General features: G+C 37.4%; 1 protein-coding gene across 1 annotated transcript; it reads right to left on the reverse strand.

Annotated features, from left to right (window-relative positions):
• Window positions 1–11,059: 11,059 nt before the first annotated feature.
• On the reverse strand, window positions 11,060–22,954 carry OOSP4B (oocyte secreted protein family member 4B). The gene is made up of 5 exons (XM_077114835.1): window positions 22,870–22,954; window positions 19,690–19,871; window positions 19,188–19,285; window positions 15,774–15,832; window positions 11,060–11,205 (listed from the first exon to the last, which is right to left on the reverse strand). The coding sequence occupies exons 1-5, from the start codon at window positions 22,952–22,954 to the stop codon at window positions 11,060–11,062; spliced, it is 570 nt and encodes a 189-aa protein (XP_076970950.1).
• Window positions 22,955–24,894: the final 1,940 nt, after the last annotated feature.

Genomic DNA, 24,894 nt, shown 5'->3' on the forward strand with positions numbered 1-24,894 from the left:
AATTTTTTCTTTGTTTGTTGTTTGTTTCTTTCGGGAAATGCATGGATCAGGAATTGAACCTGGGTCTCCCGCATGACAGGTAAGAATTCTACCACTGAACTACCCCTACACCTCCTCTGTGCAGTCATTTTGTCTCTTGGTTGCTTCCTCATGTAAATGGAGAACAATATCAGTATCTGATTCACAAAGTTGTTATGAGAACTTGGGCATTTGTTTAAGGTCACCTGCTGAATATGTTCTTCCCAGGCCTGACTTTTTGGCTGAACATAATAATGATCAATACATCATTAACAGGATATATTTTTACTCATTTCTATTTCATTGCCTGTCTTCTAGTTTGACTGTAAACTCCAGGAGGGCAGGGATTTTGTTCTCTTTTGTTTGTTACTGTATCTTTCATCCCTAGTGTACTGGTTTGAAAGGATATGTGGACCCTAGAAAAGCCATATTTTAATCTAAATCTCATTTCATTTAGGCAGAATAATCCCTATTCAATACTATATGTTTGAAACTGTAATCAGATAATCTCCCTGGAGATGTGATTTGATCGAGAGTGGTTGTTAAACTGGATTAAGTGATGATGTCTCCACCCATTTGGGTGGGTCATAATAAGTTTCCAGAGTCCTATAAAATAAGAAACATTTTTGGGAGTGAGAGATTCAGAGAAAGCAGAAAATGCTGCAGCACCACAGAGCAGAGAGTCCACGAGCCAGTGACTTTTGGAGATGAGGAAAGAAAACACCTCCCGGGGAGCTTCACGAAACCAGAAGTCAGGAGAGAAAGCTAGCAGATGACACTGAGCTCACCATGTGCCCTTCCAGCTGAGAGAGAGAAGCCCTGACTGTGTTTGCCATGTGCCTTTTCACTTGAGAGAGAAACCCTGAATTTCATCAGCCTTCTTGAACCAAGGTATCTTTCCCTGCATGCCTTAGATTGGACATTTCTACAAACTTGCTTTAATTGGGACATTTTCTCGGCCTTAGAACTGTAAACTAGCAACTTATTAAATTCCCCTTTTTAAAAGCCATTCCATTTCTGGTATATTGCATTCCAGCAGCTAGCAAACTATAACATCTAGAATAGGCCCAAGAATTCAAATAGTTGTCACATAAGTTAATACCTAAGTGAGCTACATGCATAGCTCATTAAAACAGTTCCTGGATCATGGTGGAAATGCAACACAATTAGATTCTACCTATCAACAAATTCAGCTTTCAAGTCTTAAATCCTTATAAAAAAAAGCCCTTAATTTTAATAAAAAATTAGCCGTAGAAACTGTAGGAATCAGAGAAAAATATCTAAAGACCAGAACCACTTTAAAATCAGGCTATCATGAGCAACTATTAACAAGAATTCAGTCAAATATTTAGAGTTTATTCCATTGATCCAAACATTGCCAGCTGTCTCCAGATATTTAGGACATATGTTTTAGGATAAGGAGTAGGGAAGGGGATATTTTGATCATTACTGTGAGGCTTAAAAAAAAATCTATAATATTGCAAGGAGCAATAGGAAATTTCTTTGACAGCACCAGGCATAATTAAAAAGGTCACTGTCTCACTAGAGTAAGAAAGATATTTTCTATCAGCTTTTTCTCAGAAGCATATGGCAGCCAGAGGTGAAATGCAAGGAGGGGAAGGTTCTGGACCCATATTTTGACGCAACAATGCAAAGACAATGTAAACAGAAGTTCTGAAAATAGTAGCAGGTTGTTGATATCCACTGAAAACAGAGGAAAATTCCATCTCCAGTAGAGTTCATTTGCTCCCTCTCCATAATTTAAATATTTCACCAGAAATTAAGGGTCTCAGAAGAAAATTTTATAACATTTTATTTTTCATTAATGTGCCATCAATGGAACTATCATTCAGAGTAAAAAATAATTCCCAACTTTTACTCACTTGGAAGGAAAGGGTTATTAAGTGGAGCTATTTCCCATGGGGCCATTTCAAAGGACTTGCCCCTTCCAAAGTTAAAATCTGTCCCCTAGAGAAAATAAAATCTGACTGCCAATCACTGGGGATAGGAAAGTTAAATGGTAGAAGTTACTTCTTGGTTTAAAAACTCAAATGTCTGAAATATTTTCCCAACGAGTAGACAATCTCTTATTTCTGAACCGGGGTTTGGGGTATTAGATGAGTTATAAATGTCCTTTATGATTTTATTTCAGTAACAAACTTTGTTACAATGATTATGTGGTCCTGTCATAAACATAGACTAATTTTATTTGGTGAGTTTGTTTATCTTTTTTATTGATACTGTAACAGTGACTGGATAAGGAAATTCATAGGCATGTGAGTACCCCATTGTTATAGGACATTGCTACTTATTCCAGATCAACTTCACTAAATATGATTTCTGGATGATGCAAAAACCACATTCTTCTTTGTCTGGCCACCAACCACTGTTCAGAACAGTCTGTGAACGCTGGTCAAATGACCCAAGAGGTAAAAGGCAAGTGAAGTCTTCGAGTCATAACTCAATGCTTGCCCAACTCTGAACTGCTAGACCTTCATTTGAGTTCCTGCTCCACTTACAAACTCCATTTTTTCTGGGCATGTTGCTTAATCAGCTGGTGCCAGTTCATTTCTGTTCAAATAGGGATAATTACAGATTGTATTTTATATATTGTAGGGTTTTGTGAGAACTAAATTGTTTTAAGAAAAAGGCATGTGAAGAGTTTAGAACAGTGGCTACACACAGCACTTAAAGTTCACTACTCTGAAGAAAACTGCAGTTTAGAGAACTGTATGCAAAATGTCTTTATCTTTCTACCTCTTTCTCCCAAGCGCATATACAAACAGAGCCCTCAAAATAATTTGTAACTCTTCCTATTAGCTGAATATTAGGCCTGCCCGCATCATTTTGGGATAGTGAATATTAATTCTCTCTTAAAGATCTCTAACTTAAAGTACAGTAACTTCATTCAAAGCAGGATTCAAATTGTAGTGCATGGTATGCAAGAAGACACTGTAGCTATAATAGCACTATGAAGTTTATGTAAATGTAAAGCATGCTTTGTCAGTCTCTCCTTGAGATTAGATATTCTCATTCTTGAATTCATAGCAGCATGACATGCAAGAGATTTATAAAACTGTTTAAGGTAAAATGAAGTGACTTGTCAAAGATCACTTCAAATGGGTAGAAAATCTAATTCTAGACATCAAGAATCTTGCCTGGAGAGTCCCCATCAGGGAATGGTGAGAAAAGGGGAAAATTCAACTTCCCCAAGTTGAATTCTTGATATTCTCACAAGCAGCGTGGACAATCAAAACTATAGGCTGAGCCCCCAATCTTGGGGTTTGTTCATATGAAACTTAACCCCACAAAGGATAGGTCAATCTTACTTAAGATTAGGATGGAGAGTCATCCTCAAGAGAACCTCTTTTGTTGCTCAGATGTGGCCTCTCTCTCCAGCCAACACAACAAGCAAACTCACTGCCCTCCCCCTGTCTACATGGGACATGACTCTCAGGGGAGTGGACCTTCCTGCAACATGGGACAGAAATCCTGGAATGAACTGAGACTCAGAATCAAGGGATTAAGAAAACCCCTAGAATGAGCTGAGACTCGGCATCAAGGGATTGGGAAAACCCCTAGAATGAACTGAGACTTAGCATCAGGGGATTGAGAAAAACTCTCAACCAAAAGGGGGAAGAGTGAAATGAGACAAAATAAGTGTCAATGGCTGAGAGATTCCAGACAGAGTCGAGAGGTTATCCTGGAGGTTATTCTTACGCATTAAGTAGATATCACCTTGTTAGTCAAGATGTAGTGGAGAGGCTGGAGGGAAATGCCTGAAAATGTAGAGCTGTGTTCCAGTAGCCATGTTTCTTGAAGATGATTGTATAATGATATAGCTTTCACAATGTGACTGTGTGATTGAGAAAACCTTGTGTCTGATGCCCCTTTTATCTACCTTGTCAACAGATAAGTAGAACATATGGAATAAAAATAAATAATAGGGACTTCCTGGAAGATGGCGGCTTAGTAAGACGCGCGGATCTTAGTTTCTTCTCCAGGACACCTACTAGGGGAGTAGAAACGATACAGAAAGCGCCCAAAGCCACAACAGAGATAAAAAAGACAGCGTACCCCATCCTGGAACGGCTGGCTGGCTGAGAAAAGCAGCTCGGGTGAGATCGCCGAGGCACGTGGGCCTTACCGGGCGGGGTGGCAAGCGGCCGGAGTTACTCCCTTCCCCCTTCCCGGGCCGGCTGGGAGAATTGGAGAGGTGGTCCCCTGAAACCAAGGCGACTGGCGCCCATACCACGCGCAGCCCCCGGACCAACTGAGAGAATTGGATCGGAAACCCCCAGGCCGCGGAGAACGGTGACCCTGTGACTCCCGGGGAACGTGCACTCTCTCGGGCGGGCCGCTGCCGCTGGCGCCCTCCCACCACGCTTGTTGCCCAGGGCCGACTAGGAAATTCGGACGGGCTCTTTCCCTGGCTGCGGCGACCAGCAACCCTCCCTGCGTTCGGACCCCGGGCCGGCTCAAGCCGCTTCGGCTAGCGAACCCCCAGGACGGCGAGAGTTTTCCAAAGTTTAAGGTCCCACAGCACCTTTTACTGGTGGGACCCGCAGACAAACGTGTGCCACGAGCGCCACCTACTGGGCAGGATAAGAAAAACAGAACCCAGAGATTTCACAGAAAAATATTACAACCTTGCTGGGTCCAACACCAAAAGAAATCTGAATAAATGCCCAGACGCCAGCAGCAGAAGATAACTGTCCATGCTCAGAAGATTGAGAATATGGCTCAGTCAAAGGAACAAACCAATAGCTCAAATGAGACACAAGAGCTGAGACAACTAATGCTGAATATACGAACAGAAATGGAAAACCTCTTCAAAAATGAAATTGATAAATTGAGGGAGGACATGAAGAGGACATGGGCTGAACATAAAGAAGAAATAGAAAAACTGAAAAAACAAATCGCAGAACTTATGGAAGTGAAGGATAAAGTAGCAAACATAGAAAAAATAATGGATAGCTACAATGATAGATTTAAAGAGACAGAAGATAGAATTAGTGATTTGGAGGATGGAACATCTGAATTCCAAAAAGAAATAGAAACTATAGGGAAAAGAATGGAAAAATTTGAACAGGGTATCAGGGAACTCAAGGACAATATGAACCGCACAATTATACGTGTTGTGGGTGTCCCAGAAGGAGAAGAGAAGGGAAAAGGAGGAGAAAAACTAATGGAAGAAATTATCACTGAAAATTTCCCAACTCTTATGAAAGACCTAAAATTACAGATCCAAGAAGTGCAGCGCACCCCAAAGAGATTAGACCCAAATAGGCGTTCTCCAAGACACTTACTAGTTAGAATGTCAGAGGTCAAAGAGAAAGAGAAGATCTTGAAAGCAGCAAGAGAAAAACAATCCATTACATACAAGGGAAACCCAATAAGACTTTGTGTAGATTTCTCAGCAGAAACCATGGAAGCTAGAAGACAGTGGGATGATATATTTAAAATACTAAAAGAGAAAAACTGCCAACCAAGACTCCTATATCCAGCAAAATTATCCTTCAAAAATGAGGGAGGGCGGGCCGCGGTGGCTCAGCGGGCAAAGTGCTTGCCTGCCATGCCGGAGGACCTCGGTTCGATTCCCGGCCCCAGCCCATGTAAAAAACAAACAAACAAACAAAATACAATAAAACAAGAAAATGTTTAAAGATGTTTCCCTTTCTTCCTCCCTTCCTTCCTTCCATCCTTCCTTCCTTCTCTCTGTCTTTCCTTCCCTTCCTCCCTCAAAAAAAAAAAAAAAAAAAAAATGAGGGAGAAATTAAAACATTCTCAGACAAAAAGTCACTGAAAGAATTTGTGACCAAGAGACCAGCTCTGCAAGAAATACTAAAGGGAGCACTAGAGTCAGATACAAAAAGACAGAAGAGAGAGATATGGAAAAGAGTGTAGAAAGAAGGAAAATCAGATATGATATATATAATACAAAAGGCAAAATGTTAGAGGAAAATATTATCCAAACAGTAATAACACTAAATGTCAATGGACTGAATTCCCCAATCAAAAGACATAGATTGGCAGAATGGATTAAAAAACAGGATCCTTCGATATGCTGTCTACAGGAAACACATCTTAGACCCAAAGATAAACATAGGTTGAAAGTGAAAGGTTGGGAAAAGATATTTCATGCAAATAACAACCAGAAAAGAGCAGGAGTGGCTATACTAATATCCAACAAATTAGACTTCAAATGTAAAACAGTTAAAAGAGACAAAGAAGGACACTATATACTAATAAAAGGAACAATTAAACAAGAAGACATAACAATCATAAATATTTACGCACCGAATCAGAATGCCCCAAAATACGTGAGGAATATACTGCAAACACTGAAAAGGGAAATAGACTCATATACCATAATAGTTGGAGACTTCAACTCACCACTCTCATCAAGGGACAGAACATCTAGACAGAGGATCAACAAAGAAATAGAGAATCTGAATATTACTATAAATGAACTAGACTTAATAGACATTTATAGGACATTACATCCCACAACAGCAGGATACACCTTTTTCTCAAGTGCTCATGGATCATTCTCAAAGATAGACCATATGCTGGGTCACAAAGCAAGTCTTAACAAATTTAAAAAGATTGAAATCTTACACAACACTTTCTCGGACCATAAAGGAATGATGTTGGAAATCAATCATAGGCAGAGTGCCAGAAAATTCACAAATACGTGGAGGCTCAACAACACACTCCTAAACAACGACTGGGTCAAAGAAGAAATTGCAAGAGAAATTAGCAAATACCTCGAGGCGAATGAAAATGAAAACACAACATATCAAAACTTATGGGACGCAGCAAAGGCAGTGCTAAGAGGGAAATTTATTGCTCTAAATGCCTATATCAGAAAAGAAGAAAAGGCAAAAATTCAGGAATTAACTATCCATTTGGAAGACCTGGAGAAAGAACAGCAAGCTAACCCCAAAGCAAGCAAAAGGAAAGAAATAACAAAGATTACAGCACAAATAAATGAAATTGAAAACATGAAAACAATAGAGAAAATCAATAAGGCCAGAAGTTGGTTCTATGAGAAAATCAATAAGATTGATGGGCCCTTAGCAAGATTGACAAAAAGAAGAAGAGAGAGGATGCAAATAAATAAGATCAGAAATGGAAGAGGAGACATAACTACTGACCTCACAGAAATAAAGGAGGTAATAACAGGATACTATGAACAACTTTACGCTAATAAATACAACAATTTAGAGGAAATGGACGGGTTCCTGGAAAGACATGAACAACCAACTTTGACTCAAGAAGACATAGATGACCTCAACAAACCAATCACAAGTAAAGGAATTGAATTAGTCATTCAAAAGCTTCCTAAAAAGAAAAGTCCAGGACCAGATGGCTTCACATGTGAATTCTACCAAACGTTCCAGAGAGAATTAGTACCAATTCTCTTCAAACTCTTCAAAAAAATCGAAGTGGAGGGAAAACTACCTAATTCATTCTATGAAGCCAACATCACCCTCATACCAAAACCAGGCAAAGATATTACAAAAAAAGAAAACTACAGACCAATCTCTCTAATGAATACAGATGCAAAAATCCTCAATAAAATTCTAGCAAATCGTATCCAACAACACATTAAAAGAATTATACATCATGACCAAGTAGGATTCATCCCAGGTATGCAAGGATGGTTCAACATAAGAAAATCAATTAATGTAATACACCATATCAACAAATCAAAGCAGAAAAATCACATGATCATCTCAATTGATGCAGAGAAGGCATTCGACAAGATTCAACATCCTTTCCTGTTGAAAACACTTCAAAAGATAGGAATACAAGGGAACTTCCTTAAAATGATAGAGGGAATATATGAAAAACCCACAGCTAATATCATCCTCAATGGGGAAAAATTGAAAACTTTCCCCCTAAGATCAGGAACAAGACAAGGATGTCCACTATCACCACTATTATTCAACATTGTGTTGGAGGTTCTAGCCAGAGCAATTAGACAAGAAAAAGAAATACAAGGCATCAAAATTGGAAAGGAAGAAGTAAAACTATCACTGTTTGCAGACGATATGATACTATACGTCGAAAACCCGGAAAAATCCACAACAAAACTACTAGAGCTAATAAATGAGTACAGCAAAGTAGCAGGTTACAAGATCAACATTCAAAAATCTGTAGCATTTCTATACACTAGTAATGAACAAGCTGAGGGGGAAATCAAGAAACGAATCCCATTTACAATTGCAACTAAAAGAATAAAATACCTAGGAATAAATTTAACTAAAGAGACAAAAAACCTATATAAAGAAAACTACAAAAAACTGCTAAAAGAAATCACAGAAGACCTAAATAGATGGAAGGGCATACCGTGTTCACGGATTGGAAGACTAAATATAGTTAAGATGTCAATCCTACCTAAATTGATTTACAGATTCAATGCAATACCAATCAAAATCCCAACAACTTATTTTTCAGAAATAGAAAAACCAATAAGCAAATTTATCTGGAAGGGCAGGGTGCCCCGAATTGCTAAAAACATCTTGAGGAAAAAAAACGAAGCTGGAGGTCTCGCGCTGCCTGACTTTAAGGCATATTATGAAGCCACAGTGGTCAAAACAGCATGGTATTGGCATAAAGATAGATATATCGACCAATGGAATCGAATAGAGTGCTCAGATATAGACCCTCTCATCTATGGACATTTGATCTTTGAAAAGGCAGTCAAGCCAACTCACCTGGGACAGAGCAGTCTCTTCAATAAATGGTGCCTAGAGAACTGGATATCCATATGCAAAAGAATGAAAGAAGACCCATCTCTCACACCCTATACAAAAGTTAACTCAAAATGGATCAAAGATCTAAACATTAGGTCTAAGACCATAAATCAGTTAGAGGAAAATGTTGGGAGATATCTTATGGATCTTACAACTGGAGGCGGTTTTATGGACCTTAAACCTAAAGCAAGAGCACTGAAGAAGGAAATAAATAAATGGGAACTCCTCAAAATTAAACACTTTTGTGCATCAAAGAACTTCATCAAGAAAGTAGAAAGACAGCCTTCACAATGGGAGACAATATTTGGAAATGATATATCAGATAAAGGTCTAGTATCCAGAATTTATAAAGAGATTGTTCATCTCAACAACAAAAAGACAGCCAACCCAATTACAAAATGGGAAAAAGACTTGAACAGACACCTCTCAGAAGAGGAAATACGGATGGCCAAGAGGCACATGAAGAGATGCTCAATGTCCCTGGCCATTAGAGAAATGCAAATCAAAACCACAATGAGATATCATCTCACACCCACCAGAATGGCCATTATCAACAAAACAGAAAATGACAAGTGCTGGAGAGGATGCGGAGAAAGAGGCACACTTATCCACTGTTGGTGGGAATGTCAAAGGGTGCAACCACTGTGGAAGGCAGTTTGGCGGTTCCTCAAAAAGCTGAATATAGAATTGCCATACGACCCAGCAATACCATTGCTAGGTATCTACTCAAAGGACTTAAGGGCAAAGACACAAACGGACATTTGCACACCAATGTTTATAGCAGCATTATTTACAATTGCAAAGAGATGGAAACAGCCAAAATCTCCATCAACAGAAGAGTGGCTAAACAAACTGCGGTATATACATACGATGGAATATTATGCAGCTTTAAGACAAGATAAACTTATGAACCATGTAATAACATGGATGGACCTAGAGAATATTATGCTGAGTGTATCCAGCCAAAAACTAAAGGACAAATACTGTATGGTCCCACTGATGTGAACGGACATTTGAGAATAAACTTGAAATATGTCATTGGTAACAGAGTTCAGCAGGAGTTAGAAACAGGGTAAGACAATGGGTAATTGAAGCTGAAGGGATACAGACTGTGCAACAGGACTAGATACAAAAACTCAAAAATGGACAGCACAATAATACCTAATTGTAAAGTAATCATGCTAAAACACTGAATGAAGCTGCATCTGAGCTATAGGTTTTTGTTTTGTTTTGTGTTGTTTTGTTTTGATTTTACTATTATTATTTTTATTTTTTTCTCTATATTAACATTCTATATCTTTTTCGGTTATGTTGCTAGTTCTTCTAAACCAATGCAAATGTACTAAGAAATGATGATCATGCATCTATGTGATGATGTTAAGAATTAATGATTGCATGTGTAGAATGGTATGATCTCTAAATGTTGGGTTAATTTCTTTTTTTCCGTTAATTAAAAAAAAAAAAAAAGAGAAGGGATAATTGGAGATGAAGGGATACAGACTGTACAACGGGACTGGATATAAAAACTCAGAAATGGACAGCACAATACTACCCAATTGTAATGCAATTATGTTAAAACACTGAATGAAGCTGCATGTGAGGTATAGGTTTTTTGTTTTTGTTTTTTTTTGTTTTTTTTTCTTTCTATTATTGTTTTAATTCTTATTCTGTTGTCTTTTTATTTCTTTTTCTAAATCGATGCAAATGTACTAAGAAATGATGAATATGCAACTATGTGATGTTATTAAGAATTACTGATTGTACATGTAGATTGGAATGATTTCTAATTGTTTTGTTAATTCTTTTTTTAATTAATAAAAAAAACTGCTAAAAAAAATAAATAAATAAATAAATAATAGGGGGAACAAATGTTAAAATAAATTTCAATTGAAATGCTGGTGATCAGGGAGGGGGAGGGGTAAGGGGTATGGTATGTATGAATTTTCTTCTGTTTTCTTTTTATTTCTGTTTCTGAATAGATGCATATGTTCTAAGAAATGATCATGATGATGAATATGCAACTGTGTGATGATATTGTGAATTACTGATTATATATGTAGAATGGAATGATCAAAAATTAAAAAAAAGAATTTTGGCTGGGTCTGTTTCATTTTGCTACATTATGTACCTTTGGGAAAAGTAAAGATATTTGCTTAGGAGAAGGGGAATATGTTTATATTGATTGCAGGTCTAGATAAAAAGATAACAGAGGACAGTAAAATCCCTACATTTTGGGAGTGTAAGGGGTGTATATTTGCTAAGAGAGTGCCCCAAACTTATAATAATAGGAATTCAGGAGGAAGGTCACTGCTTACTAGAATTTTCTGAAAATGTGCCAGCGAAAAAAAAGGAGAAAAATTCATATTAATTCTCTCATTCTCTCCTCCGCTCTGCTCCCCTTTCCCTCTCTCTCTCACTCTCTCTCACAAACACACACCCATGCACCCATCAATCATTAACTTTATAAAAAGAAGCAGGATTTACCTCATTGTTCCTCTTAATTTACTGTTTAAACAGTGACAGTGAAGAGGGCTGGAGCCTGAAAGGGATGACCCAAGGAAATATGATAAAAAGCAAACATAATATCCTAGACACAACTAGGTAAATTGAACAGGACCCCAGGCTTTTCTGGGCTCTTGGGATCTTTTACCACTGGAGAGTAACAGGCTCATTTTCAATGCATTACATAGAAAGAAAGCTCTACTGTTATATAGTTATTCATAAATTATTTGTCAAGCTACATGAAAATACATTTGAGAAATATTTCTCCAATTTCTGATAATTTACAAGAAAAAGAAATGGCCACTTTCTAGAGCTTTCAAATCCAACAAAATGTAGATCTGGCATTATAATCATATAACAGAGTTCTAGCACTCTACCGGTGAACTCCATCATTTTATGAGTCTAACCTGTAGAGGCGTATGCTTTACCATGAAGAAATTGCAGATGTAAAGAGAAGCTAGGAGACAAATAATGAAGATTTGATTCCTTATCTATACATAATAAAGGCTGACAAGTAATGTCACTTGAAAGTGACAAAAAAGCAGTTTTTATGTAGAAGACACAGCAGTGAACAGAAAATTGGATGGTAAATCAAGCTTTCATTTCTAGATTGATTCAGTTGATTTCCAGACCATTTATATTTTCAGGAGATACATGAAAGCATTGAGGGCTAATTGTGTGCCAAGCAGACATGAGAACAATGAGGCATAAAAGGTTCAAAAATAGGCTACTAGAGTTATCTGCATGATAACTATGTATCTAATTCATTGTACTCCCCAAGCTTGCCTAGCTCTTTCTAAGATGAGTAAGATTTGTTTTATTATGTATGCATTTCAAACTATACATGATTTCATACAGGTTTATGGATGACATGCAGAACTCTACATTCTGAAAAATATAGCATCCTCTTGTAGCTAAGGCATAGATACTGACCGATTAGAACAGATTACAAGGTTAATCAGAATGAATTCTGGCCTTAAACAACCAATAACTCTGCATACTTACAATTAGTCGGGACTATACCCTTGTGGGATAGAGTATATTAATTGTCTTATAGATGTCTAACAATAAGGAGAAAATGACTTGCCTAAAGTCATACAACCCATGAACAAACTAGTTGTGTTTCTCCAGATTTGACTTCCATCCTGCTTTATTGTTCATGTACGTCTCAGGGAGGTTAAATATGCTTAATTCTGTATTAGTTTCTTAGTGCTGCTGTAAAATTACCACAAACTCAGTGGCTTAAAAGAACAGAAACTTATCTTACATTTACGGGGGTCAGAAGTCCAAAATGAAACCTATAGAGGAGATTCATCAGTTTTCTAATACCAAAGTGCCAGCTGGAAAATTTACTTTTGTGTTATCTAGGGGAGACTCTGTTTCCTTACTTTTTCCATCTTCTACAGGCTACTTGCATTCATTGGCTTATGGTTGCCTTTTGGCAATCACAACATAATCTCTGTTTCTTTTGTCTCAGCTTCTTTGACTAGACCTGCCTTCCTTCCTCTTATATGGAGCTAGTGATTACATTAGGCCCATTCTGATCATTCAAAATAATCTTCATATCCCAAGATCCTTAACCTAATCACATCTCTAACCTTTTGTCATAAAGGTGACATAGTAACAGGTTCCAGGGATTAGGATGTGGACATTATGGGGAGCCGTTATTTTGCTTACCACAATTGCCCATCCAGCTATACCCACCTAGGATTTGGTATGTCTCATGGAGGGATTGTAAATAAATTAGAATACATACTGGGAAGTAAAAGGCACATAAAAGAGCAGTTGAACCCCTAAGATGAGAAAAAAGTCAAACTCAAAGGTTTAAGATTTGGGAGAAAATTCTGGAAGAAAGCATGGCTTGTCAAGACATTGATTTTGGACTTTTACCCTCCAAGACCATGCGAGAATCCATCCTCATTGCTTACGCTAACTACTGTGTGATCGTTTTTCAGGGATGCTATAAGAACTAAGACACACTGAAAGCATTCAGCCTTGCTATAGAGGCAATCCAGTGTAGCAGTTTGAAGCTGCATGTACCCCAGAAAAAATATGTTCTTAAATTTATTCCATCCCACTTTAAGGAGGACCTTTTGGCAAGGTTATTTCAATTAAGATGTGACCCAGCTCATTCAGGATGGGTCTTAATCCTCTTACTGGAGTCCCTTATTAAAAAAAAAAAACAACAAAAACAGATACAGAGAGAAAAAGACACACAAGCAAGAAGCTAAAAGTCGCACAACTCAGATGAGAAGAGACCAATGACACTGCTATGTGCCTTGCCATGTGACAGAGGAGCCAAGGATCACCAGCAGCCAATCTCCCAGAAGAAAGCATCTACCTGATTCAGACATTTTCATGTCCCAAAGCTGTAAGCTCTGAGCCAATACATTCTCATTGTTTAAGTTGACACACTTCGTAGTATCTACTGTGAACATCCCAGGAAACTAAAACACACAGATTTTGGTATGGAACGATTTCATTTTCATTTAGTTAAAAATATGTAGTTTCCTTTGTAAATGTAGAAGTGTGATGTTAATTGAAGAGTTTGGCAATTTTCTGGAAGTCATTCTTTCACTCATAACAATACCTTTGCAGCAAATAATATAGTCTACTTTCAATCCTTTGAAATATATTAAAACTTGTTGCCTACCCTATGATCAGTCTTGGTGAGTATTCTTCATACACTTGAAAACATTACCATCACATTTAAGCTATTCCTTATATTAAAGATATGGTAATTATATGGCCTAAAATTTCCATTCCTATTTACCCAAGAGAAATATTTGTCCATACAAGTATTTATAGCAACTTTATTCATGCAAGCCAAAAACTGGAAACAACTCAAAATGTCTACCATCACTTGACCAATTATAAATATTTACACAGTGAAATACTACTTGGCAATAAAAAGGAATGAACTATTAGAGGGTGCGAGGGTAGTTCAGTGATAGAATTCTCGCCTGCCATGTGGGATACTTGGGTTCCATTCCCAGCCCATGCACTTTCCAAAGAAACAAGCAAACAAACAAAAAAAACCCAAACCAAACAAAAATTTCAACAAATGGTGCTGCAATAAGGGGATGCTCACATGGAAAAAGAATGAAATATGACCTCCGCCATACAGCATACAAAGAGGGTGGATAAAAAAGAATGAACTATTGATAATATTATCTCAAAAACATTCTGTTTACAAAAAGAAGCCAAATACTTAGTTCCTTAACATAAAATTGAATTGGCAAAAACGAATCCACACCTAAAAAGAACAGATCATTAGTTGCCTGGGTTTATATGTGGGGAAAGGAGAAATTTTTTCATGATAGAAATGTTCTCTATCTTGATTGTTGTATTCCGGCAACCTATGGCTGTAGACTCATATGGTTAAATTCTCTCAGAATTAGGCCAGTTAGATAGGTAATAGGAAGGATAAATGTACAGAGCCAAAATAATTTAAGAAGTCCCATAGATTTTAAAGATTTTAAGATTTTAAAAGGCATCATAGAAAGCCAAAGATGAAGGCCTGATGGGTAAGTTTTAAACTCATTGAAACAACTTTCTAGAGAGTATAGATTCTCACTCCTTTTTATGTGCTTAAAAAAAAAAAAAGATGTAGTCAGGGGAGATTTCATTGTGACAGATAAATAATTACTGAGAGTTACAGAAAAGTTTAAAATGGCTAGCTAAATCTAGAAAATACTTAATGAAGTATGTTCAATCTCTCAGAAGAATACACATACAATGAATATAGACAAACTTTCACATAGGAACTTTATTATGAATCGAAGTTAAACAAAATGGCAATTAATTTAAATTACTTCATTAAAATTGTCATTATTATAGATATGCACTATACAAATTTCTAGATAGTAATGAAAACAGATATTGCAATCCATCTTTGTAAAGATACAGGAACACCATTACTGAAACTGGCTCACAAGCCAGGTGTATGACCTGCTTTCATGTCTAAGGGAAAAGAGGAAGTAACGAAGCAGGTATTGTCGATAAAGTAATTATTGGATGGTTGTTCCTGTAGGAAGGAAAAAGGCAATTAAGAGCTACTCATATATAACTCTTACCCAAGAGTGTGTTCAGAAGATTCATGGATGCTCAAATAGGGGCAGTGTAAAGAATCAAATTCCCAACCTTAAGATGAGATAAATTAATTTATCTATAATAATTATCTAATATCTATCTATAATCTATAATATTATCCAATTCCATCAAATATACAAGTCAGATGTATGACTCTTCATAACCCCTAATCAACAGGGTTCGTGCTAAGACCAAAAAACAACATACATGCACTATTTGAATAGGGATTCATATGATTTCCTTCATGAAAACTTATTTAACAAAATATACAGTTAATTACAAAGTAATCACTTGAGCTAAATAATCTCACCTTAAAAGTGCTAAGATTAGGCTCATGTTTTGTATTTTGGGACGCAGCTGATTGTTGCCCATCTGTTATTTTTAGACATCCGCTACTCAAAGTACCGGCAACATACCCATTCATTCCAAAAGGGATCATAGGTGGTAATATAAGCCTAAAAGAAGAGCAAATGAAAGAAAAGTATGGGATTGGTAGTCACACAGTTTTGTAGGAGGAAATATAACTGGCATAAACCTGATTAATATTTACAAGCAACAGAAACACAATAACTAGGCTTGTGAGGTAAGGGTGGGGGTCAAAATATCTCAATGAATCTAAAGAAAAAGCTTATAACAGGATCTCCAATGGGATAGTACCTTATCATCCAGAATTGGCCCTATGCCCCAAAGTTAGAGACAAGTTGCAGACATCAAAATGATTTTTATGTGTGACAAATGTTCTAGGTAGGGATACACAAACTGAATCTCAACCACCAAACCAGCTACACCCCTCAAACTGCAATTGAGAGAAGAGATCCATCTCTTCGGAAAAAGGTTCTATCACCAAATTCTACGTCTGATTGAAGAAGCAGACATCCCATTCAAGGTTTAAGAAGCAGTTATATTCTACCACTTTCCATTCTGTTTACAACCTTACCCCCCATCCTATGTTAAGAGCTACAGTCTCTCTTCTGTCATTGCTTCCCTTATACATAAAGGAAAGGAAAAAGTTGATACTTCTATTTTCCAAAGCCCATGAGTAAGTAGTTACAGGAGAGTAACTCTGAGATTAGGGTACATCTATAAAGTGGAGACATATTGGAATTTTCTATATCTCCATGTGAATTAGATAGACTAATATTCCCTTGGCTTACATAGGATCTGGGAGAGAATGAAATATGGAGAGATGATGGGGCATAACAACCTTTTCTCCCATCACTCGCTGTAGAAAGAATGGATTCTGTTCTTGGGGGGCTTAGTGGATACCCATGTGGTATCTGGGTTTGAACTACTTTGCCAGACTCTCCTTAGGAAGACCAGCACTAAGTAATAAATCCTCAAGGATCAAATCTGCAAACCACTGCAGACTCATTCGCAAAATTACACAATAGGGAAAAATCACTATTTAGATCCACCACTAAGAAGGGATCTAAGACCAGCTGGTGTTGGCCAGAGGATGCCACAACCATTCCCGGTAAGAGTCATTTTTCTCTTTCAAAGCTTTACACCTCCACCCTACAACATCACAGTAAAAAGGAGGTGTAAGAATGGCTTTTAAGACTACGAAAAGAGATAATCTTGAGCAATCTACTCCAAAATCTGAGATCCCATCACAGCAGGAGTTAGGCGAAAGGGAAGAAAACTGTAAATTGCATTTGAGATTCTAGTATTCTACCACTGGTATTTCAAAGTCCAATGACCAGAAAATACTTTTCTAAAATTCTGTTCCTCAGCAAGAAAGACTTCACATTGTAGTCAAAAGCCATGACTACAAAGAAAAAAATTACCAGTTGAAGTTTAGACTTGGATCTAAGAATTTTAAAAGATGAAAATACCAACTGCAAAAAGACATCAAGAATCAGAGATAGGAACTTGAATGCCATGAAACTTTTTTCTTCAATTATTTTGGCTCTGTACATCTATCCTTCTTATTATCTATCTAATTAATATGCTCACTCCCTTTCTCGGCTCCTATGGCACTGCTTTTTTTTAAGGAAAAAAAGGGGGGGAGGGAGGGCACTTATGTCTCTTTTTTTAATTTCAGATCTCCTACTTGCTCTGAAAAAGATTTTTAAAACTTTGAAATAGTGATAAACATTAGTCAAGAGCTAACACCTGGGCCGATGAACTAAAAGGGAGTATGAGGTTGCTAAGAAAATGTAGCAGCTACTATTTTTTGCTGCTGGGGGTAGAAGGGGTTGGAGGGTCCTGAGATTGAAGGAAGATACACCAACCACATTCTCCACCCTTGTTCCAGGGAACATGGGAGACTCACACCAGTTTGCAAAAATTTCTCATGGCCAGTGAAGCATGTTCTTTAGAAGTCAAAGACTAAAGCATCATTAAGTCTGGAAATGGGGACTTAGCTACCCTAGCCTCAGGCATAGAGCTTCAAGGCAATTGCCTCTTTCTAAAGGATCCTAAAGAACAGATGGTCAGATTTTCAGGAGTTCTGGGTAGAATTTAATATGGGTGAAACAGTGTAAGATTCTGGTTCTATTATTTATTAGCTGTGACATTTGCCAAGTCATAGAAGCTAGTAAAAAATTGTGTTGAACCAGATAGAGAACAGTCCAGTAGAATTTTCTGTGATAAAGTAAATGTTCTAAATCTGTACTATGCTACATTGCTACTAACCGCATTTAACTACTGAGCCCTTAAAACCCAGCGAATGCAACTGAAAAATGAAATTGCATTTAATTTTAAGAAATGTTACATGTAACTACTGGCTGATATCTTAGTGCAGGTTTAGAGGTGAATGGCAAAGTTTTAAAAACACAGGAATTTTAAGAATGTTGATTTCAAGGTAGGCCTTGCCGGGTTCCTTGATTTTATCTAACATTTTCCCCAATCTGGAAATAGGAGGATATTTTGAGAACTTGTTCGAAATGCATTCTGAATTTCAGAAGTTCACACTGCTAAGTTGAAAATTGATTTACAGTATTCAAGACCACATAATACATATGTAAGGATCAAGTAAATCAATAGAATATAAACGAGCCAGAGAAACCCAAAGGCATATGGCCATTTGACAGAAGAGCCAAAGCAGTCCACAAAGGAAAGGAAAATCTTTTCAATTAATGGTACAGGAATAACAGGATAGCCATGAAAGGAGAACATGAAGTGCCTCGTGCTATACACAAAAAGTTCAGATGAATTAAAGACCCAAACATATATAAACCATAAACCTTTAAGAATAGAAGAGAATATACTTCATGGCTTGGTGATAAGCAAATAATTAAGATAGAACAGCAAACAACCATAAAAGGAACAGTACAGAAATTAAGCTTCAGAATTAGAGATGTCTACTCATCAAAAAAATACTATTGACACAATGAATAAGTCAGATGAGGACTGGGACAAAGTATTCACAAAACATTTGATGGAGTACTGGTATCTAGGACATATGAAGAACACTTAGAACTCAAGAGAGGTAACCCAATAAAAATGGGCAAAAGTCACGGCTCACAAGAGACACATAAATGGAAAATAAGCACTAATCATCAGTCATCAGGGAAATGTAAATCGCTGATAACTTCAACTGGAAATGCAATAAAAAATTGATGGGTGGAGAGGTGTTTTAAAAAAATGGTAGAATGTAAGCATTAAGTATATGGATAGTCACTGAAATTCTCAAAACTCTTCCATACATTTGAAAATTTTCCTAACAAGAAATACAAAAACCTTAAATTGCAGTTGAACCATAGGCATCCTCTAAGCCATGTTTTAATAGCTTCACTCTCAGCTGAAACATCTATCAGCAAAGGAGAAATTCAAGACTGTTTAAGATGAGCAGTTGGCTATACACACCTCCTAAGAAAGCACAGCACCTCAAATTTATAGGTGGTATCCAACGTTGGTCTATATTTGATCTCAGATAACATGATCATATCATTCCCTTGGAATACCTGAAATGATCAAGAGTTTTATAACTAGAAGTCATTGAATTATTTTGGTGGTTTAACACTTTAAATAGAACATCAGTTTATTAATAAAGTAGATGTATTTTACATTAATTTAACAGACATAAAATACTAAATTAGAGTAATAGACTACATTCTCCCTTATCCTTTGATCCTGCAAGTCTGACTGCAGGGAAGGAGTGGGGATCTGAGCCTCTAAAACCTCTTCTCTGAAAGCTCCTTACAATAACTAGATAAATCCCTGGCCTCTACTAGAGAATTGATCATTGCAAGAGATTTGAAGGGGTCGGAAGAACTTATTTAAGAAGGAACATCTGTTACAGCTATTATATAGCCTGAAAAGAAAAGTAAGTAGAATAAGTTGTAGATAAAAACATCATGGCACTTACAATTTTCTTGATACCACAATTAGTGGCAGGGTAAGAAAACTCGTAGTTAAACAACAGCGCCCTTGTTGCAGAGCAATTATTTCCTAGGTATATGTCACTAATTTTAACTTCTGTGTCATTACCGAATGGCCATTTTTTCATCCTCACGACCAACCAATCCTCAGAACACAACGCAGTCACGGCTAAAAAAAAAAAAAAAGATTTCAAAGAGTAACATGTTAGCATACCATTATCTCAAGATACAATACATAATCTGTATCAGTGCTATGTGACAGAAATGTGTGAGAGCCACAAGTTAACTGCAAGTTTTCTAGTAGCCATATTCAAAAATAAAAGTTAACATGGTAAATGTTTTATTTAGCCCACTATATTTTGAATATCATTCACACAAAACAATTTTTTACTTTCCTTTTTTTCATACTGTTTTTGGAATTAATATGTATTTTATACTCTATTTGGATTAGCCACATTTCAAGTGTTCAATAACCACTTCCAAGTAGCTTTATGGAAAAATCTGTCTTTGCCATAAATATTAATATTCCACGTTGCTCAAATAAGAAATTTGAAAGTTACCGATATATTACAGAATATGGCTATGATAGGAATAGAAATGGGTTTGAGTTGGGAATTTTTAAAAAATCTGCAATTCTTTATCTTAATAACAGAATATCACTGTACAATATTTATGGTTCATGTCAAGATGGGGAATCATAATTACCATTACTTACACCCTTACTCAGACCAGGAAGGAGCTACAGACTAGATAAACCAGAGGGGGACACGTTTAGTTTATAAGGCAAGCCTCCTGTTGGAGGCAGATTTGACAGTCACTCACAGGTGAATCTGTCCTGCCACAAGCCTTTTCCCACTGGACACTCCCAACATTATCAACAGCGTGTTAAGTAGGAGTTCCATTCTTCATGCACAATCTCCAAATCAAATGTCGGTACATACACCTGTTCTTGTTATGGAGTCCAACAAGGACCTTCCTAGATAGAATAGTCAAACCTGCTGAGATCTCTTCACTGATAAGGATCTAAAGCCTGGAACACAGTGGAGCTGGTGCTAAGTCAAATCGGAGATCTCACATATCACACAACTCAACTTAGTTATTGCTGGAGTCTAGGGAGTATCTCCTTTATCCACTGATGATGTAAGTCTTAGAAGGAAAAGTAGAGGTGAAGGAGCAAGAATAAGAACAACGAATGTCCAACTCGGGGCTCATCAGTGAACTAGCACTGTCTTTGCTATTCAGAAGCAAGTGAGTAATTTCCCCAAGCACTTAATAATCAAAGTCTGGTCCACGGAGAGACAACATCAACAACACCAGGGCATTTGCTAGAGCTACATAATTCCAGCTCCCTTGCCTGATCGATTGAATCACCCTACATTTTGACAAGACTGCCAGATGATTTGTATATGAAAGTTTGAGAACCTCTGGACTCAAGGGTACCAAAATTCAGATATGCAAGGTGATCTTCGAATAGAGCAGGAACAGGTCAAAGTACATGAAGAGAGAAATGGATGGGAGACAAGCTTTCTTTCTCATAGCTATTGAATCTCCATGTCACAGACACTTTCCAGTGCAACGACTTTTGGGGGGTCAACTATTGTGATAGACCAGAGTTAGAGAAATTCTAGTGAAATTAGATCAGTATTACGCTCAGGGCAGGAACCAGGTTTTTTAACTCACTTATTCCCTAAGTTTCCCAGGCTTATCTAATGAGAATCAAGTGTTCTTAATTCCCAATCCCACTCTTAACCACATGCCCTGATAGTGGTCACATGAAGTAGTACTAGGGAGGTTAGAGTCACATAATTGAAATGCTCAAAATGAGGAAATTCAAGTGTGACAGTCAGGTCTTGGAGAATAATCAATTGTCTCACCCCTGGAGAGACAATGTCTGATTACAGAAATATCAGATGATTTGCGACTTGACACAGGGTATCCCCACAAATCTGTCATCACATTTAGTTCCACTGGAAGGAGAAAGTCATTAGTTTCAGCCATATGAAGTCAGAATTATAGGAAGTCACTGGGAAGTAAGAAATTCCAAAGCACTGGTTTCATTGGTGCTCTGATTTTGCTCTGATAAGGGTCCTCTAAAGTATAGATAGAAGAACACTAGTGAAGGATTTCTCAACCTTGGCACCAGGAGCGTTTTGAGCCAGAAAGTATTTGTCGTTATAGGGGCAAAGAGCTGTACTGTGCATTGTAGGATGTTTAGTCGCATTCCTGACCCCTACTCACTAGATACCAGTAGCAGCCCCAATTGTGATAACCAAAAATGCCTTCAGATATTGTGAAATGCTCCTGGAGGGCAAAAATCGCCCCCAGTTGAAAACCATAGCTTTAATGTAAAAGTGGAGAAGCAATAAATAATTATAGATCAAGAGAAAGTCCATAGGCAGTCTTCTTTGGCAAACCCCTTCTACCAATATTGAATGTAATTCAGGCTTGCAGGCAGGGGCAAACTGAAGTTGTCCTCTAACAAGGTAGTACCTACAAGACTTAGATTTGAGTGTTTATACTTCATGGGCCATCACATCTTATTTTAATGCAACATATCCCTAAGATGCTTTTCGATGGTGACTGTATTAGACACAAGGACTTCAAATAACTTGCTTGAGGTCATCCAGGTAACAAGTCTCAGGTTGGTTTCAACTGGTTCCGGAACCACAGTGAACAGAGAAAGCAATTAGAATGCATTCAAACTCAGCTGCCCAGTCTGTCCAATTTTTCACTCCATCCTTTAGGCACCACAGATGGGTGAAGAGAGGCTATGTCCTCCTTTTCAGAAATCCAGACATCAGGAGTAGCCCTTCTGTTCTGGATTCTCTTCGATTGTATGAACTCCAGGAACACAGGTCTAGTCATTCATTAGAAGAGGGATAATGACAGAAAAGAAACTAAACCTGGAGAGCCCTCAAATTTGTGTGTAAGAGCAAACAAACAAACAAAAACCCTGCATCTTGAGTACAGCTTAAACACAAAGAGGAATTATGGTGATGGCTACACACTTAACAGCCACCAGAAAAGTGACAGAAACAGGCAGCCCTGGCTGTTTATAATGGGAGTTGGGGGGAATCATTATTAGGAAGCTCTGCATGCAACAGTATTTTAGCAAACAATCCCGTCACTTCAAATCACCGTCCTCCAATGAGAAATCTTATTCTTACCAGGTTCAAGTCCAGATACAGAGTTCCAAGTCAACAAAGGAAGGAGGAAGAGGAGAAGTTCTCCTGAAACCACTGAGGTCTTCATCATGCCAGACTCCAAGACACAGCACTCACAGAAAGCAGGAAATGTCAGAGTTTGGACTGCCTTGAGTTTTTATAAACCTCTGACCACAACCAGCTGTCCATAATTAACTTCCATTTGGGTAGCTCTGGGAAATGCCTTAGCATCTTTCCTCTCAAGTGTGGGTCCATCGACCAGCAGTACTGCACCACTTCACCTGGGAGCTTGTTAGATGCAAAATATCAGCCTCCACTTTAGAGCTCCGAAGTAAATCAGAATCTCCATTTGAATAACACCTCCAGGAAGTTCATATATAAAGTTTGAGAAACCTTTCTCTTAGCCTAATCTTAGCCTGGACCACCTGATCACTAACATTAAAAATATATATTTTGCAACTAGAAATTATGGTATAAATAAATGTAACAGTGCTGGTGTATATCTAGTTGTACATACATGTCTTTTTCTTGCTCATTATATTGTAAAGAAGTGGGGGTGCAAGGGTAGTTCAGTGGTAGAATTCTCGCTTGCCATGCAGGAGACCCAAGTTTGATTCCCAGCCTGTGCACGTCCCAAAAACAAAACAAGCAAGCAAAGAAAGAAAGACAAACAAAAAGTCCACACATGGTGCTGCAATAACAGGACACTGACATGGAAAGAGAATGAAATGTGCCCCCCGCCATACAGCACACACACACACAAACATTGTAAAGGAACAAGGGGTTCGTGATTTAACAAACACCCGGAAGCTGGCACAGATGACTTATTTGTGATTGGAGCGTGCTCTTATTCTCTCATAGAAGCTTAATTTTAAAATTCCCAAACAACTAATGAAGTTGAACACCTTTTCACGTTTGTTGAATGTTTGGATGTCATCTCTTTTAAGCCACATTTTTTATTCAATTGTCTTCATTTTTCTACTTGGTTTATAAGAGTCCTTTATGTATTTTGGATATATAAGTTTGTTGGTTTATGTGTGTTGCAAGTATCTTCTACTGTACAGGTAATCTTGTTCATTCTTCATAGTGTTTTTTTTGATAATAGTAAACAAAAGAATGAAAGTTTAATGCAGCCTTAATGAACCTGTATTTCTTTCCTTTAAAATTAGAGCCCTTTGTCTCTCGCTTAATGAGTCTTCCTGATCTGAAAGTCATGAAAATATTTTGCAGTATTCTCTTTTGAAAGCTTTATAATTTGCTCTTCATATTTAGGTTTTAAATGCACCTGGAATTGATTTTTGTGAATACAGTAAGATAGTCAACCATATAGATATCCATCTGGATATGGAAATAAACAGCTCATTTATTGAAAAGCCAGCCTTTACCCACAGCTCTGCATCAAAGGTCTAGAATATGCGTATAGCTAATTCCAGAGTCTCAATTCTGCTCAATAATCTCTTCGTCTATTTCTGTGATAATACTGGTAATTATTCTTCTTATTTGAGGTTTTGACTATTCTTTACCAATCACATTTTCATGTAAATTTTTAAACCTGGCTACCAAGTTTCAATTTAAAAAAAAAAAACTGTTGCAATTCTAATTGAGATTAGAATTAATCTATTATCTACGAGACTTTCAAACTATGAACATATCTCTCCATTTACTTAGGTGTTCTTTAGTATCTAAGAGTAAAGCATAATAATTATCCCTCTAGAGTTCTTACAAAGGTTTTGTAAAATTTATTCCTAGGTATTTGATAGTTTATTCTATTAGTCTTTGTTTCCCAAGGCTGCATTAAAAAGCACCACAAGCTAGGTGGCTTGAAACAACAGTAATGTATCATCTTGGTTCTGGAGGCTAGAATTCAGAAATCAAGTGTAAGTAGGGTCATGTTCCCTCTGAAACCTGTAGAGGTGTACCTTCCCTCCTTCTTCTTAGCATCTGACAGTCAGAGCAATCCCTGGTATTCCTTGTTTTATGGCAGTCTCCATGTTCATTTGGCCAGTGCCTGTGTCTCTGTCTATATTT

This window comes from Tamandua tetradactyla, chromosome 9, assembly GCF_023851605.1.
Source record: "Tamandua tetradactyla isolate mTamTet1 chromosome 9, mTamTet1.pri, whole genome shotgun sequence".
In the NCBI taxonomy this organism is placed as follows: Eukaryota; Metazoa; Chordata; class Mammalia; order Pilosa; family Myrmecophagidae; genus Tamandua; species Tamandua tetradactyla.

Bases quoted from the DNA above. Each gene is read 5' to 3' on its own strand.
- OOSP4B (XM_077114835.1), bottom strand. From the start codon at position 22,954: ATGAAGACCTCAGTGGTTTCAGGAGAACTTCTCCTCTTCCTCCTTCCT. The intron at 15,833-19,187 runs GTGTGTATAGCC...CTCTTCTTTTAG, and splicing joins GTGCTGTGCTTTCTTAGGAG to GCTTATATTACCACCTATGA. The intron at 11,206-15,773 runs GTAGCGGATGTC...TGTGTTTGTGAG, and splicing joins GTATGTTGCCGGTACTTTGA to AGAGAGTGAGAGAGAGAGGG.